The sequence below is a fragment of the Akebia trifoliata genome, chromosome 9 (assembly GCF_017979445.1).
Source record: "Akebia trifoliata isolate Shusen 1 chromosome 9, ASM1797944v1, whole genome shotgun sequence".
In the NCBI taxonomy this organism is placed as follows: domain Eukaryota; kingdom Viridiplantae; phylum Streptophyta; class Magnoliopsida; order Ranunculales; family Lardizabalaceae; genus Akebia; species Akebia trifoliata.
This window is the reverse complement of record NC_141383.1, coordinates 7,376,640-7,389,317: the sequence shown is the minus strand read 5'-3', so window position 1 is coordinate 7,389,317 and position 12,678 is coordinate 7,376,640. Positions and strand designations below refer to the sequence as shown.

The window sequence follows — 12,678 nt, the reverse complement described above, 5'->3', positions numbered from 1 at the left end:
TTTTAGAAATTATTATTTTATAATAATAATATCATGATTTATTTTTAATAATTTATTTATTTATTTCATTTTTTTAATAGGAAAACATGTCAATATAGTTGACTTAATTCATCGATATACGTAATAAATTTCATGGCGTTCCAAAGCTAAATTTGTGTTTGGCCTTGGGTGACCCATGGCTAGGTTTAAAAGTTGCCTTGGTCGTAGGTTACCCTTGGCTAGGGTTAAAAAGTCCTTTAGTCGTGGGTTATCCTTGGCCAGGTCAAAATTTGTTGAAAATGGAATCTTGGTCCTCGAAACTTGGTTGCTTGCAAATTAGGATTTTCGGACACCCTGGAAAACTACCTTAAGTCAAGCCCTTCCTTGAAATTTTTTTAATACTCTCGGATTTGGCTTAGGCAAAAATGGGGTGTCTAAAGTATTATTATCTAAAAAAATAATTTTTTTTTTCTTACATCTCAATTCTATGGTTGATGGACAGAATCAAACAACGTTTGAGGTAAGAATTCTTTTTTTTTTTTTTTTAAGAAAAAGGAAAGAAAGAGAAATTTAAAAAATCATAATTTGTAATAATAGCTTTGCAGTTTCTGGTAAGAAAAATCCTAATTAGTAATAACAACTTTTCAGTTTCTGGTAAGAAAAATCCTAATTAGTAATAATAGTTTTTCAGTTTCTGGTAAGAAAAATCCAAATTTGTAATGATAGCTTTCAGTTTCAGTTTCAGCTTACCGTACCACTTGCGGCACACCGTTTTTTTTTTTTTTCCCTCGACCGATCCATAAATAGTTTTAAAGTTCGACTCAACTTGTATGACCATGGAGTCGAGTCAAGTCACAACTCACCAATCAATAACTAAAAATAATATAAATTTATAAATATTAAATTTTTTTTAATATTTTAAAATAAATGCAATTTTTTTAATGTTTGTACAAAATATTTTAGTTGACCCGAGTCATTTCTAAGCCAACTGAGTTGATTCGAGTTGACTCGTCCGAGTTTTAAAACTCAGATACAAACGACAACAACATCGGATGTCTGAAATCTGAACTGTTGTCCCCACAGAATCTTTTGTCCTCAGTATAATCACCACAGTAACAATAAGTAGTAATTATGAAATTTCCTGTAAAAAGGATTCTACTTCCAACACGTGTCATTACTAATGACGGATGGAGACTGAGCTCTCGAGAATCTGACACGTGCTGCAACCTGCCACCGCCTCTCCTTTGCATGCCAATATCACCTGCAACGAACTATAAACCCCACCTTCTCTTCTTCCTCTTCTCTTCTATATAAACCATCTCTTCTCCGTCACAACTGTCTTTTTCTTCTCTTTCATGGCTTGTTCTTTCAATCAACGGCAGGCAGACCCCCTTGTTGTGGGCCGTGTGATTGGTGATGTTGTGGACATGTTTGTTCCGAGTGTGACAATGACTGTGTACTATGGGTCCAAGCATGTCTCCAATGGTTGTGACATTAAGCCATCCATGGCTATTGCCCCTCCAAGTGTTTTTATCTCTGGTCATGCAGATGATCTCTTCACTCTGGTTCTCACACACTCTCTCTCTCTCTCTCTCTCAAGTAATTTTTTTCTTTGGAGAACACTAGCCTCAGCCATGGGTTGAGGTTCTCCATCAAACAGATGGTAGAGATATCAGGGAAATTCAAGAAAAATGTGTCTATAAAAGAATTGTTTTAATCTCGAGAAAACAAGAACTAATCGATCTCTTAAGGAAGATTTATTTTTCCTCTTATGTGACACACGCAGTAACTTTTCTTTCTATAAGTAGCTCATATAAAATTTATTTATTTCTCATGCATGGTTGTTGTTAATGCAGGTAATGACTGATCCTGATGCACCAAGCCCTAGTGAGCCTAGCATGCGAGAATGGATCCATTGGCATGCATCTCTCTCTCTCTCTCTCTTAAAATTGATTTAATTGGTGGTTTCTAAACCTAGTATTTAAGCATAGTCTTCTTTGAAAAATGTTAAATTTTCAATGGTTACAAACCATCAATAGGGTTTTTGGAGACGGACTTTGAAGCCAGCCGCTTCAAAATTTTGAAGAAACCCTCCTTTCAATACGACACGTAAATTTTTGTTCATTTCATGTCCCTACATTTTAATTAACATTTGGAATACCACCCTAGAGCACTTCACGTGTCATGTAATGGAGGGGTAGTTCAAATTTTTGAAGCAGCATGCTCGCTACAAAGAATGTGCCACTTGGCTTGTTTGGAGCCCTTGTTTTATCCAAAATTTGTGACATCATCCTCACAAAATTTTATGGAAAATGCTTTCCATCAACATGACCGCTGTCGGGATGTTAGGATTCCCAAGAAAAATGTATTCCTGGGAAAGAGTTTATGAATCCTTTGAAGATTGAAATCGATCTCTAGGAAATCTTGTTTTTAACCCAAATCCGGAAGTTCTTATTTATGGAGAGTCTCGGCCATGCGTTGAGGTTAGAAGAGTCCAAATTTTACAGTTTGATGTAACTCTGTCTTTGTCATTTTTTATGTCAAACAAAATTTGTAGTTCTCCATTAAATACACGGTTGAGATAATAGAAAAATCCTAAAATACAAATTTTCTGGAGATTGTTTCAAGATATTAGCAATTGATGGTTAGAAACTTTTTGTGGAATCCTCCCATCTCAACACTTTTTTGTTTTGTTTTATTTTTTTTAATGGTTAAAATAGTTAACGTTGTTAAAAGGGAACAAATCCATGAGGATCAGTACGACTCAATTTAGGGTTGGATACAGCTTTACGGATCTCTATCCATCTACCGAGAGTCTGACTAGCCTTACTAATTAGTGAGATTTAAGCTCTTACTAAGGGTCGTTGAGCTCACCTTGTGGCATCCTAAATCATGATGCGATGCCACAGGTTGCACAAGGGACAAATATTTATGAATTTTGAAAAAATAATATTTAAAATATATTATTTTTTTAAAATTTGGGAGTTCCATGGTAGTTCAATAGCCATCTATGCAGAACCTTGGATAATAATAATAATAAAATTATTTCTTGATTTATATTTTTTATCAGAGTTTTTTCATGAAATCTAGAGGGCTGTGGTTTGAATTACCAGTGTGGTAATCCATGAGATCTCAAGGGCCCAAAGTAAGAGTTAAAATATTACTAACTTAGTTAGGAAAGTGCTTTTTCCATCTACTAACATGCATAAATGTAAATTTCAGGATTGTAACGGATATTCCAGGTGGCACAAACCCATCTCAAGGTTAGTATTTTTATTTGATTATTCAATGTTTAAAAAGTGAAAAATACTCTCCACTAAACAGACGCTTGAGATGAGGTCCAATCTTGAGGTCAGCCTCACATGACTCTTTTAAAATTCTTCCACTTGTCTTGAAACTAAACTGAGTTGACATGACTCGACTTGGTTATAATGTGACTCGAGTTGGGTTGAATCATCAAATCCTCTAAGCTATTGAATCTATTCTTTGTCAACAATTCATATAGTGGAGACTATAGGAACAGTTGCGAGTTATAAGGTTCATTGAGTTTGGAGCTTTGTCACCTCGAAATCAATCAAGTTGAGTCAATGTGACTTGGCCTAATTTCAAGTTGACTCGAGAGTTTTAACACTAATACATATAGCCTACAATTTTGAACTTTATAAAGTGAAAGTTTCCTATTTGGTTGATGAATTAACCGTGAAGATTTTATTTTACTCCAAACATCGTTTGAAAACTTAAATTAATAAATCAAAATTTGACTAAAATCGAGATTTCATTTGTTAATTCGTAAAGAAAAAAGGAACCTTGACTTTTTGTGGATAAACCTCATATTGCATTTTGTAGGGGGTACAAGGTTTAAAATGTTGTATCCATTGAATATTTTGGTTAATGAAGAAATCGATATGATATCAATTAAAACATTGGATACAAGCTGATACCTTCCCCAAAATTACAAATCGGTTTCATATTGATCTTGGCCATACTGACAAAAATCTGTGATTTTTTTTTGAAAGGTTCACGATTTTAATAAGGGTAAATTACCCTTTGACCTCCTTTAGTTTGGCATAATTCTATGTTGACTCTTTAAAGTTTTGAAAACTTCACTTACCTCCCCTGTGACAAAAATTGATAACCTTCAAATGTCATTTTACTATTTTACCCTCTTATCTTTCTTTCGTTGAAAAATTAAATTAAAAAAAAAAAAAGAAAAATTTAATGCCCTGATCAAAACATTCTCTCTTTCTTAGGCATGAACCCATTTTTTACTAGGATATTTTTGTTAATGACGAAGAAAGACATTTTAAAAGGGTAAAATGATACTTTCCTGACTTTATCACTACAGTCTCGGCTACCTATTATAATATTTTAAATCAAGGGGTGTAAACCTAATATAATATGGTTACTAAAATTACCATGTAGATGTATATATGGTTTAGGGATTCTTGACCTGTTTATTTTGCGGTGGCAGGGAAAGAGATCCTTCCCTACATGGGTCCACGCCCTCCTGTGGGCATACACAGGTTCGTCTTGGTGCTATTCCAGCAGAAGAGTCCTGTAACTGTTGTGGAACCACCAACAGCTCGCGCCAACTTCAGCACCAGAAACTTCGCGAATGGTCTCGACCTTGGCCCTCCTGTGGCCACTGTGTACTTCAATGCTCATAAGGAGCCTATGAATAAGAGGAACTTCAAGTAAGTCAACTCTTCAGAAGGGGATGGAAATGGTACTCTGGGTTTTATTAGAAGTTTTAAGTGTGGTTTAGGGTTTGTATTGGCCTGGGTTGTAAGTACTCTGGTTAGTGATGTTTGAATAAAATGTGTGTTTGAATGAGAGCATGAAACGGTATCTATTTTGGTAATTTTACTCATTAGTTTTTCTCAGAAACAATTGTGGACTACAACGACTTTTTATCTTCTGTATTTTGTAGGGCTGTCAAGTGTCAATGGGCCGGGTCTTGGCCAAACCCGTAGAGGGATTGGTTCCAATTAAGTTTATCTGGCCAAGATTCGATTCAAGAGCGGCCAGGCCCAATAGCTTATATTATAATATTACTTAATTACAATATATTATATCTATTAATTTTTTTTTATATATTTAAGAAAACTTGGGAGCCGGGGCAGTTGGACATAGGTGCATTTTTATTTAGCTTTGCCCAACCTTGTCGCATTATATTTGTGAAATAAAATGAATGTGATGTAATAATTAATTTGCATACCGACTGGAATTCACTGAATTTTTTATTGGGCCATTGACGAACCGAATTTGGAAGATAATGTAGGCAAAAAAAAAATACTTATACATCTAAGAAATAGATCTTTAGGTACTATTGAAAAAATTATAATAATACCCCATCCCCCTTCCCCCAAGATGAAATTCCAAAATTCTAAAGTCGTAAAACCGACAATATAACAGAAAACAGAAATGGAGACTAAAAGAATAAAAAGAAGTTAAAATTTCAATCTAACATAAATAGAGATAAAATTTCACCAGGTATTTTTGAAAATTTTAATTATGCCACTTAAATCTTTCTTCTTCATCCTGTTTGGTGTTTAGGGGGTAGTAGAAGAACAACTAAAGTTGGATGGGCATTATTGAAAAAGGAATAGTAGAGAAAAATAATAAAGTTGGATGAGTATTATTGAAAAATGTATAGTAAAAAACAAATAATATAGTTGGAGATGTACTCTTTGAATTGGAGGTAGGCGTTTCTTTTGTTAAAAAAAAAAAAAAAAACCAACAAGACAAATGAACAAATAACCTTCAATTTATAGAAGGTAGAAAGAGATCTATGCAAGGTTCAACCCAACGACAGTAATTATAGAAATAAATAAAAAAATCACATTACTTGGGATTAGTAAAATTACCAAATCAACGTATTGGGCCCAGTTCAATTCGATTCAACCCAAACTAATACGAGTCGGATCAAATATTTAAAGAAGGATGAACTTCTTCTCCATTGACCCTCATTCCATTATGCCACGTTGCTTCACCTCATCTCTCTCTACAACTCTCTAACAACCTCCTCTCTCTATCCGACCATCTTTTTACCTCATCTCCCTAACTCCCTGCAATGGCCCTCTCCAGTTCTCTCTAACAACCTCCTCTCTCTGCCCAACCCTCTCTCTGTCACATCCTCTACTCAACAACCATCATAGCAGCTCTAAACACCATCGTTAAGAGCCCTAAACACCACCGTTAGTAGCCCTTTAACAACCACCATTAGCAGTCCTAAACATCATCATTAGTAGCCTTTTAACAACCACCATTAGCAACCCCGAACACCACCATTAATAGTCCCAACCAACCCCCATTAGCAACCCCTATTTCACCACCATTAACAGCCACAAACGTCCCTCTATTAGCAGTTCCTTTCTCTCACAGTAGTAGCCTCTTTATCATCCTTTCAACGTATTCTTTTCACAACACTTCTTCATCGTCTACAATGACTGACCACAACAATCTTCATCAATTCCTTATCTCATGTCGGCACTTTCCTTTTCATTCGTAGAAATACCTTCTTCTCCAAATCGTAGCTATCTTCCACTACGTCATAATGCGCCAAAAACGACTGCCCCTACAGTCGGAAAAAAAGTCGGACAAAACGACTGTTCAAGACAGTCGTAAAAAACGACAACTGCTACAGTAAAATAGTGATATAGCGACGGTCGGCGACCGTCGCTATAGGGTATTTTTTTTCAAAAAAAAAATTTATTTTACACCTGCCCCCTCACATGTTGTTGAATATTGGAGATACCCCTATATTTTGACATTGATGACCTAGACCCAAACTAACATGGAAAGACCCAAATGCCCCTCGCCTTCAACTTTCATAAATCTAACTATTTTCAGAACCACGTGCTATAAATTATTTATTTTTAGAAGGTAAAAGCAAACAATCATACAAATATAACATGATCCCGTTTAAATCCATCTTCTAATGACTCCACACCCACCACCGCTGGCAACAAATCACCAACTTCACAAGTCAATTTCATACAACATAAATCCATCCTAGGTTTTTTTGGTTTTTTTTTTCAGTTCATGCCTCGGACATGGCCTCTGCTGCTTGGACACAGTTCCTCTGCCTATCAACATCTATTGAAACCACTTGTTCTTCGACAAATTCCGGCCTTCGGATCCTAACTTCTTTGCCCTCTGAAGTCAAGGCTTCGTTCAAAACAGGATCCTTGTAAACACATCGCACCTTTAGCAATGCTGTCTCGTTGCTAGGATCACAGACTGGAACGTTGACTGATAAGCAGCGTTGCCATGAGAGTACAACACAGTGAGCGACGCCAACAAGAGGACATTAGCGTAAAATGTTCAACAATATATCAAGGCTCAGTTGTTAAACATCTACTACTCCTGCAATGCTACTTGCAGACTAAATGAAATATTGAGCCTTCATTTACCTGTTTTGTATGGATCCTCCAATTAAATCAGAGGGCATTGGGCTATGCTGAAAATCTATCTTAGAATGCAGAAGTACCAACAAGTGACTGCATCAAGAAACAATAATTATAATTAATTTCCCAACAAAAATTCTAGCACAAGAACATAATTAATTATTCTGCTTCAAATATACAGCAAGTGAATAGTCAGCGAGATTTACCTACGAAGTATGAGACCAATAACAAGCATCTCTCCATCCCGTGCATGATCTACAACCTGGATCCAAGACAACAACAATAAATATAAGTTAATGATTGTGGCACTATAAACAGTACAGACATGTCAATTTACTGGATTTATAGGAATCAGTGTGCGTGACACAATATCGGTGTTGGTCACCCAGACATGTCCCCATATGTTTGTCACATTGCTACATAGTGCTGGTGCTCAGATCCTATCGCATGATCTTAAGAACTGGAACATTTAATGCAGAAAATATTCCATTCTTGGATGCCTCAAGATGGTTATTGATCAGTTGGGGATCCTTCAAAACACATTCATGAATTGTTTCCTATATGCAGGAGCATTTGTCTTGAGGTTACTCGCAAGTCCACCATAGTGTACTTTTTCTACCTTATACATCAAACAGACCAAAAGAGGATTTCATGCTTTAATTTTTTTGAATATCTTCTTCCATTCAGAAACAAAAAAATAAGACATGGCTAAAGTGATTCTAACCTGTGAATAACAATAGAACAAGGAGGAGGCATTTGGAATTTGTAAAATTAGTTATGAGTGTATTCTCTGATTTCTCATATGTATGTACATGATGGTGATAGCTTGGAAGCATCTGTAGAAGAACCTACATGTAGAACCTTGGTCAGTAGAAGGTTGGTTTAAAGATTCACATTATCTTTAGCCATTCAACAATAAATACCATGTCCAAAATGAAATAGTGAAAGTTAACATAGGATAGAGTGCATCCCCAAATCCCTATGCAGATAAATTGGCCGGAAGTAAATTACTAAAATCATCATCGTCTACACCATATCACAAATTAAGAGAGAGCAGTAACAAAAATAAGAACTAAAACTACCGATACTACTTTTTCTTACTTTCCAAGAATCTAATGGTTGATAATTCAGTACAAACCATCAGAGTGTCTTGTTTTACAATGTAGTGCAAAGTACTCTCAAACTCCTTTGATGGATGCCCAACACCATTCATCATTTACACATACTCACACATTTACATGAACAAGTACACTAAATTCAGATTCATAGTTTCAACTATTGTAGAACCCTCCTTCATCGAATGAAAGCTAAGCTTCACTAAAACTGCCATCTATGTAGTTGCAACTAATTAAAATGCTTGACACTATAAAAGGATTAGAGACTTAAAGCAACCGAGACAAAAAAAATTCTTCCAAGAATATATAAGTTAAACTCTCATCCATCAAAGTCAACCATAAAAAAAACCCAAGAAATTTTTGAGTAAGAAATTACATTTTTTCCGGCTGTAGCAAGACAAGTGACATAATCAGAGTGTTGACGGAGAGTTCTGGTACAAATCCCATCAGACAAGCAATCCCATGTCTGGTATATCAACAGAATAAAATAGTTAAATAAAGCATAAATTAGAAAATCATAAATAGTTTACAAGAAATAAATGAACCTTGAGAGTGCTCTCTGAAGAGCACGAAATGAGGGTATTATTGCCGGCAACCACTGCATCATTAACCTGCCCCAATCAAAGGGATCTATGTTATAAGCAGTCAACGCATAAGCATACAGTGGATTACCTCACCCACACAACACAGACAGAAACTACCAAAGGGGGTTTGACAGTTATATGCCATTTTGTGAGGCCTGGGCGTATCTGGAGGGACAATTCCTACTTCCAAAGGGGGTTGGGAAACCCTAGATCATCACACACACATAGGCACACGAAATAGAAGTAACCATCAAAACTCCCTTTCCAAATGTCAATAATATGCAAAATTAAATGTACAAGCATGTTGACATACTGGGTTTGCCTAGAACAATCTGTCTCACAACCCTCATTTTAAAATTACAACGGTGTGCTAGCATGCCACCTAAGGAACCTTCTAAGTCAAAAACATTAAGGCCTGGCCAAGTGTCAAGTTTTCTCTTTTTTCCTTCTTTCTAGTTCTTTCAACATTTTTCTTGTTTTTATCGATTTCTAATCATAAATCTCAACAAGTTCATATTCAGGTCTCTAAAAGGAATGGAAAAAACATAAATGTAAGGGAGGAAAACCTTTCGGCCATGGCATCAAGTATAAAAGTCAAGATATTTAATGAGTTCATGGATCTCTTACTTCGAATATGGAAGTAATGAAACTAATATAAGATCAAGCAAATCCCATCTTTCCAACAGATCAAGTGGATCCTAAATCTCATTTGACAAATCAAGTGGATGCCACCCCATCTGCAACAGATTAAGTAGATTCCACCCAACCAGCAACATAGCAACTATATTTGGAAGTAACTGTCCTTTTTCTGTTTGGAAATGTTTGCATCTATGTTCAGTGGTAAGAACACAGAAAATGGCTCACAGAACCTTACCCTAACATTTCCTCTTTAACAATCAGATCGCGACACTAAAACAACCAATTTACATAGGATATTTTATGCAAGTCATTATATAGGGAATTTTTTTCATTCAATAGAAAACAAGACATATGAAGATCATTTTTTGCCATTCAAAAGCAAAGGTCATATACTAAGACTATAGTAAAAAAACAGAACTGACCGCAAATTGAAGTTGACCCAAACCCCACTTATGATTTTCACAGCTATAAAAATGAAAATTTTACCTCCTTTGCCTGGTGTAGGAGAAACAACCATTCTAACTTCTTTAACAGATTGATCAATAGCTCCTCCGTATTCTTGACCACCAAAAACATCTGAGACAGGAGAAGTACTTGAACTCCAAACAAACATGGTTGGGGGTGAAACTAGCAGCTTATGATTTGTAAGCAGTTTGTGTTCCTAGATTAAAAAAAAATTAACAAACGAAAAACAAAAGCTATTTCATCTGTAAAACATGAAGAAATTGAAAACATGATCCAAATGAGTATAGGCATACCTTAATCAGCTCACCTTCACAGTAACCATCAAACTCTGCTCTGCAAAACACGAAGAAATTGAAAAAGACCAAACTAAGACATTTGTGTCTACATAAAAAGACGTTAAATCAGGGAATACAGGAGATGAAAAATACTACATACACAACAAGTTCTTTTTGTACACACACTGCTTCCACTTCGACAACCATTTGTACCTTCTTAACAGTTTCATATAGATTTTGCATATTTCCAAAAACTCCAGCATCATTTCTATCCAGAAATGCGAGAAACTCAAGAAGAAGAAAAACAAGAACATGCACATCTAACGAAGTACATTTAGGCATTTAGCAAACACAAACAAGAAATTTTTAGAAATTAACAATACATCAAGTAACATAAGTAACACACAAACAAACCCAAACAAACAAGAAACAATACACCATTTTCAATCAACAAGAATAACAGAACAACAGTCTCACTTCCTCATATGAATTTTTTTTCCAATTTAAGCCTTCTATTTCAGCCTTGGGAGGATCAATTTACAATGTTGTACTTGATGAGGGTATAGTAGAAGCACAAACATAATAAAATAAAAGTTTTATGCACTTCGTTGTCATTTAAGGTAAAAATATGCCCTCAAGAGTTTTATAATACTAAAGTTTCATCCACTAAAAGAACAATGCAACAAAAATAGAAAGCTAATAAATGTACATAGCTTACTATAAATAATAATAATACAAGTTCAAACAATCACTTCATGTCCTAAATCTAAATAATAATAATAAAGCTTGCTAAGTATTGTTTACTAAACTGATTTATCTCTCATTCCCTTTGAGCTGTGAGCGCCTCGTCTTTCTTTAATTTGGACATTTGATGATGATTAAACCCCTGAAGAGATGAAGCAACAAATTAAATAGAATTCAATGACTATCTAGTATTTTCTTTACCAGGATCAAGATTTTGGGCACTATTCTGAGAGGCTAATATTTCCTGTGATTAAGGTAGAGAGATTTTTGTGACAATTTTAAAGGTCATTTGGTAGTACAAGACTCTTCAAATGAATCCTATTATTGTCTTCTCTATTGTGCTTAGGAGTCGTCGTGAATCCATGGAAATAGAGAATTTGATTCAAGATAACAAATAAACTCAACACTAACCCAAAAAAAAAAACGAAATAATTAGTACAAATCTGTCAAATCTACATTAAATTTAACTAAAATTTGACCTAAACAACAAATAAAGATCAGATTCAAGCAAAAACCCTAAAAAATTATACTCCAAACAAAACCTTATCTCTAACAAGAAAAACGAATCCATTAAAAAGAAACACAAAACCCTAAAAAGATAATCAAATCAAATAAAAACAAAATCAAGAAATAATTGAAGAATCGAAGCTCACTTGTAAGGCGATGACAAGGGTTCTGAAGAGCCTCCTTCAAGAAAGGATCCACGGCGTAGATCTTTCGATCAAACTTCGATCAATTTCTTTCTAAAAAATAAAATCCGATCGATTTACTTTCTAAAATGAAAAAAATGGATCCATTCTAAGAGAGAGTCGAGTGAGAGAGAGAGGGAAATGCTAGATCAAAACTTAGAGAGTTGATTCGAGAAGAGAGATCCGAGAGAGAGAGACTCGAGAAGAGAGATCTGACAGAGAGATTCGAGAAGAGAGATCCGAGAAGAGAGATTCGAGAAGAACGACGGATTTGAGAGAGAGAGAAAGAGAATAGCAGTCGAGTTTGTGCAATGGCGGAGAGACAGAGACAGAGAGTGAGAATGGCTAACAAGAGAGTGAGAGTCAGAGTCAGAGGAGAGACAGAGACGAGTTCGACAATGGCGGAAGTCGAACTTCTGTTCGAAGAAATTGTTAGAATGGCTATCGGCACCCCAACTTTTACTTATTACACTCAAATAAGTGAAACGACGTTTAAACGACAGCCAAAAATTGTCGCAATTAACGACAGCCTTTAGCAGTCGTTTTTAATGCAATTTTACCGTCGCATTAAACACAATATGACGTAGTGTTCTCTTATTTTTCCACTTATCTCTAAGCCATCAGACACAACAACAAAACCACATTCTCTGTTACGCCTAGCAATGCATAGCAGTCACATTCTTGTGTCTTTTCTACAATCTTTTACATAGTTCTTCTTCATCCTTTACAATAATCCCAACGTCCATTATCAACTTTTTTATCTTCTACTATTACACTAC

General features: G+C 35.4%; 2 protein-coding genes across 9 annotated transcripts; one reads left to right on the top strand and one right to left on the bottom strand.

The window, feature by feature from the left end:
* The first annotated feature begins 1,274 nt into the window (after positions 1-1,274).
* Positions 1,275-4,822, top strand: E12A11 (PEBP (phosphatidylethanolamine-binding protein) family protein). Its single transcript, XM_086454318.1, has 4 exons — positions 1,275-1,544; positions 1,836-1,897; positions 3,202-3,242; positions 4,451-4,822. Exons 1-4 carry the CDS (start codon positions 1,335-1,337, stop codon positions 4,675-4,677), a joined length of 540 nt encoding a protein of 179 aa, XP_086310444.1. The 5' UTR covers positions 1,275-1,334; the 3' UTR covers positions 4,678-4,822.
* A 1,849-nt stretch (positions 4,823-6,671) lies between these two features.
* On the bottom strand, positions 6,672-12,362 carry LOC147394225 (uncharacterized). 8 transcript variants are annotated; one of them, XR_015181779.1, is made up of 10 exons: positions 11,864-12,362; positions 11,278-11,352; positions 10,627-10,737; positions 10,485-10,524; positions 10,149-10,387; positions 9,049-9,114; positions 8,880-8,969; positions 8,113-8,236; positions 7,595-8,007; positions 6,677-7,481 (listed from the first exon to the last, which is right to left on the bottom strand). XR_015181779.1 is itself a non-coding variant. In XM_086454724.1 (6 exons), the coding sequence occupies exons 1-6, from the start codon at positions 10,806-10,808 to the stop codon at positions 8,164-8,166; spliced, it is 690 nt and encodes a 229-aa protein (XP_086310850.1). In that variant the 5' UTR covers positions 10,809-11,270; the 3' UTR covers positions 8,111-8,163. The 8 variants fall into 8 exon arrangements, 1 of the variants encoding a protein (XP_086310850.1); XR_015181778.1 differs by lacking the exons at positions 11,278-11,352; positions 11,864-12,362 and having other exon boundaries at positions 6,672-7,481; positions 7,595-7,650; positions 7,754-8,007; positions 10,627-11,268; XR_015181777.1 differs by lacking the exons at positions 11,278-11,352; positions 11,864-12,362 and having other exon boundaries at positions 6,673-7,221; positions 7,395-7,481; positions 10,627-11,268.
* Positions 12,363-12,678: the final 316 nt, after the last annotated feature.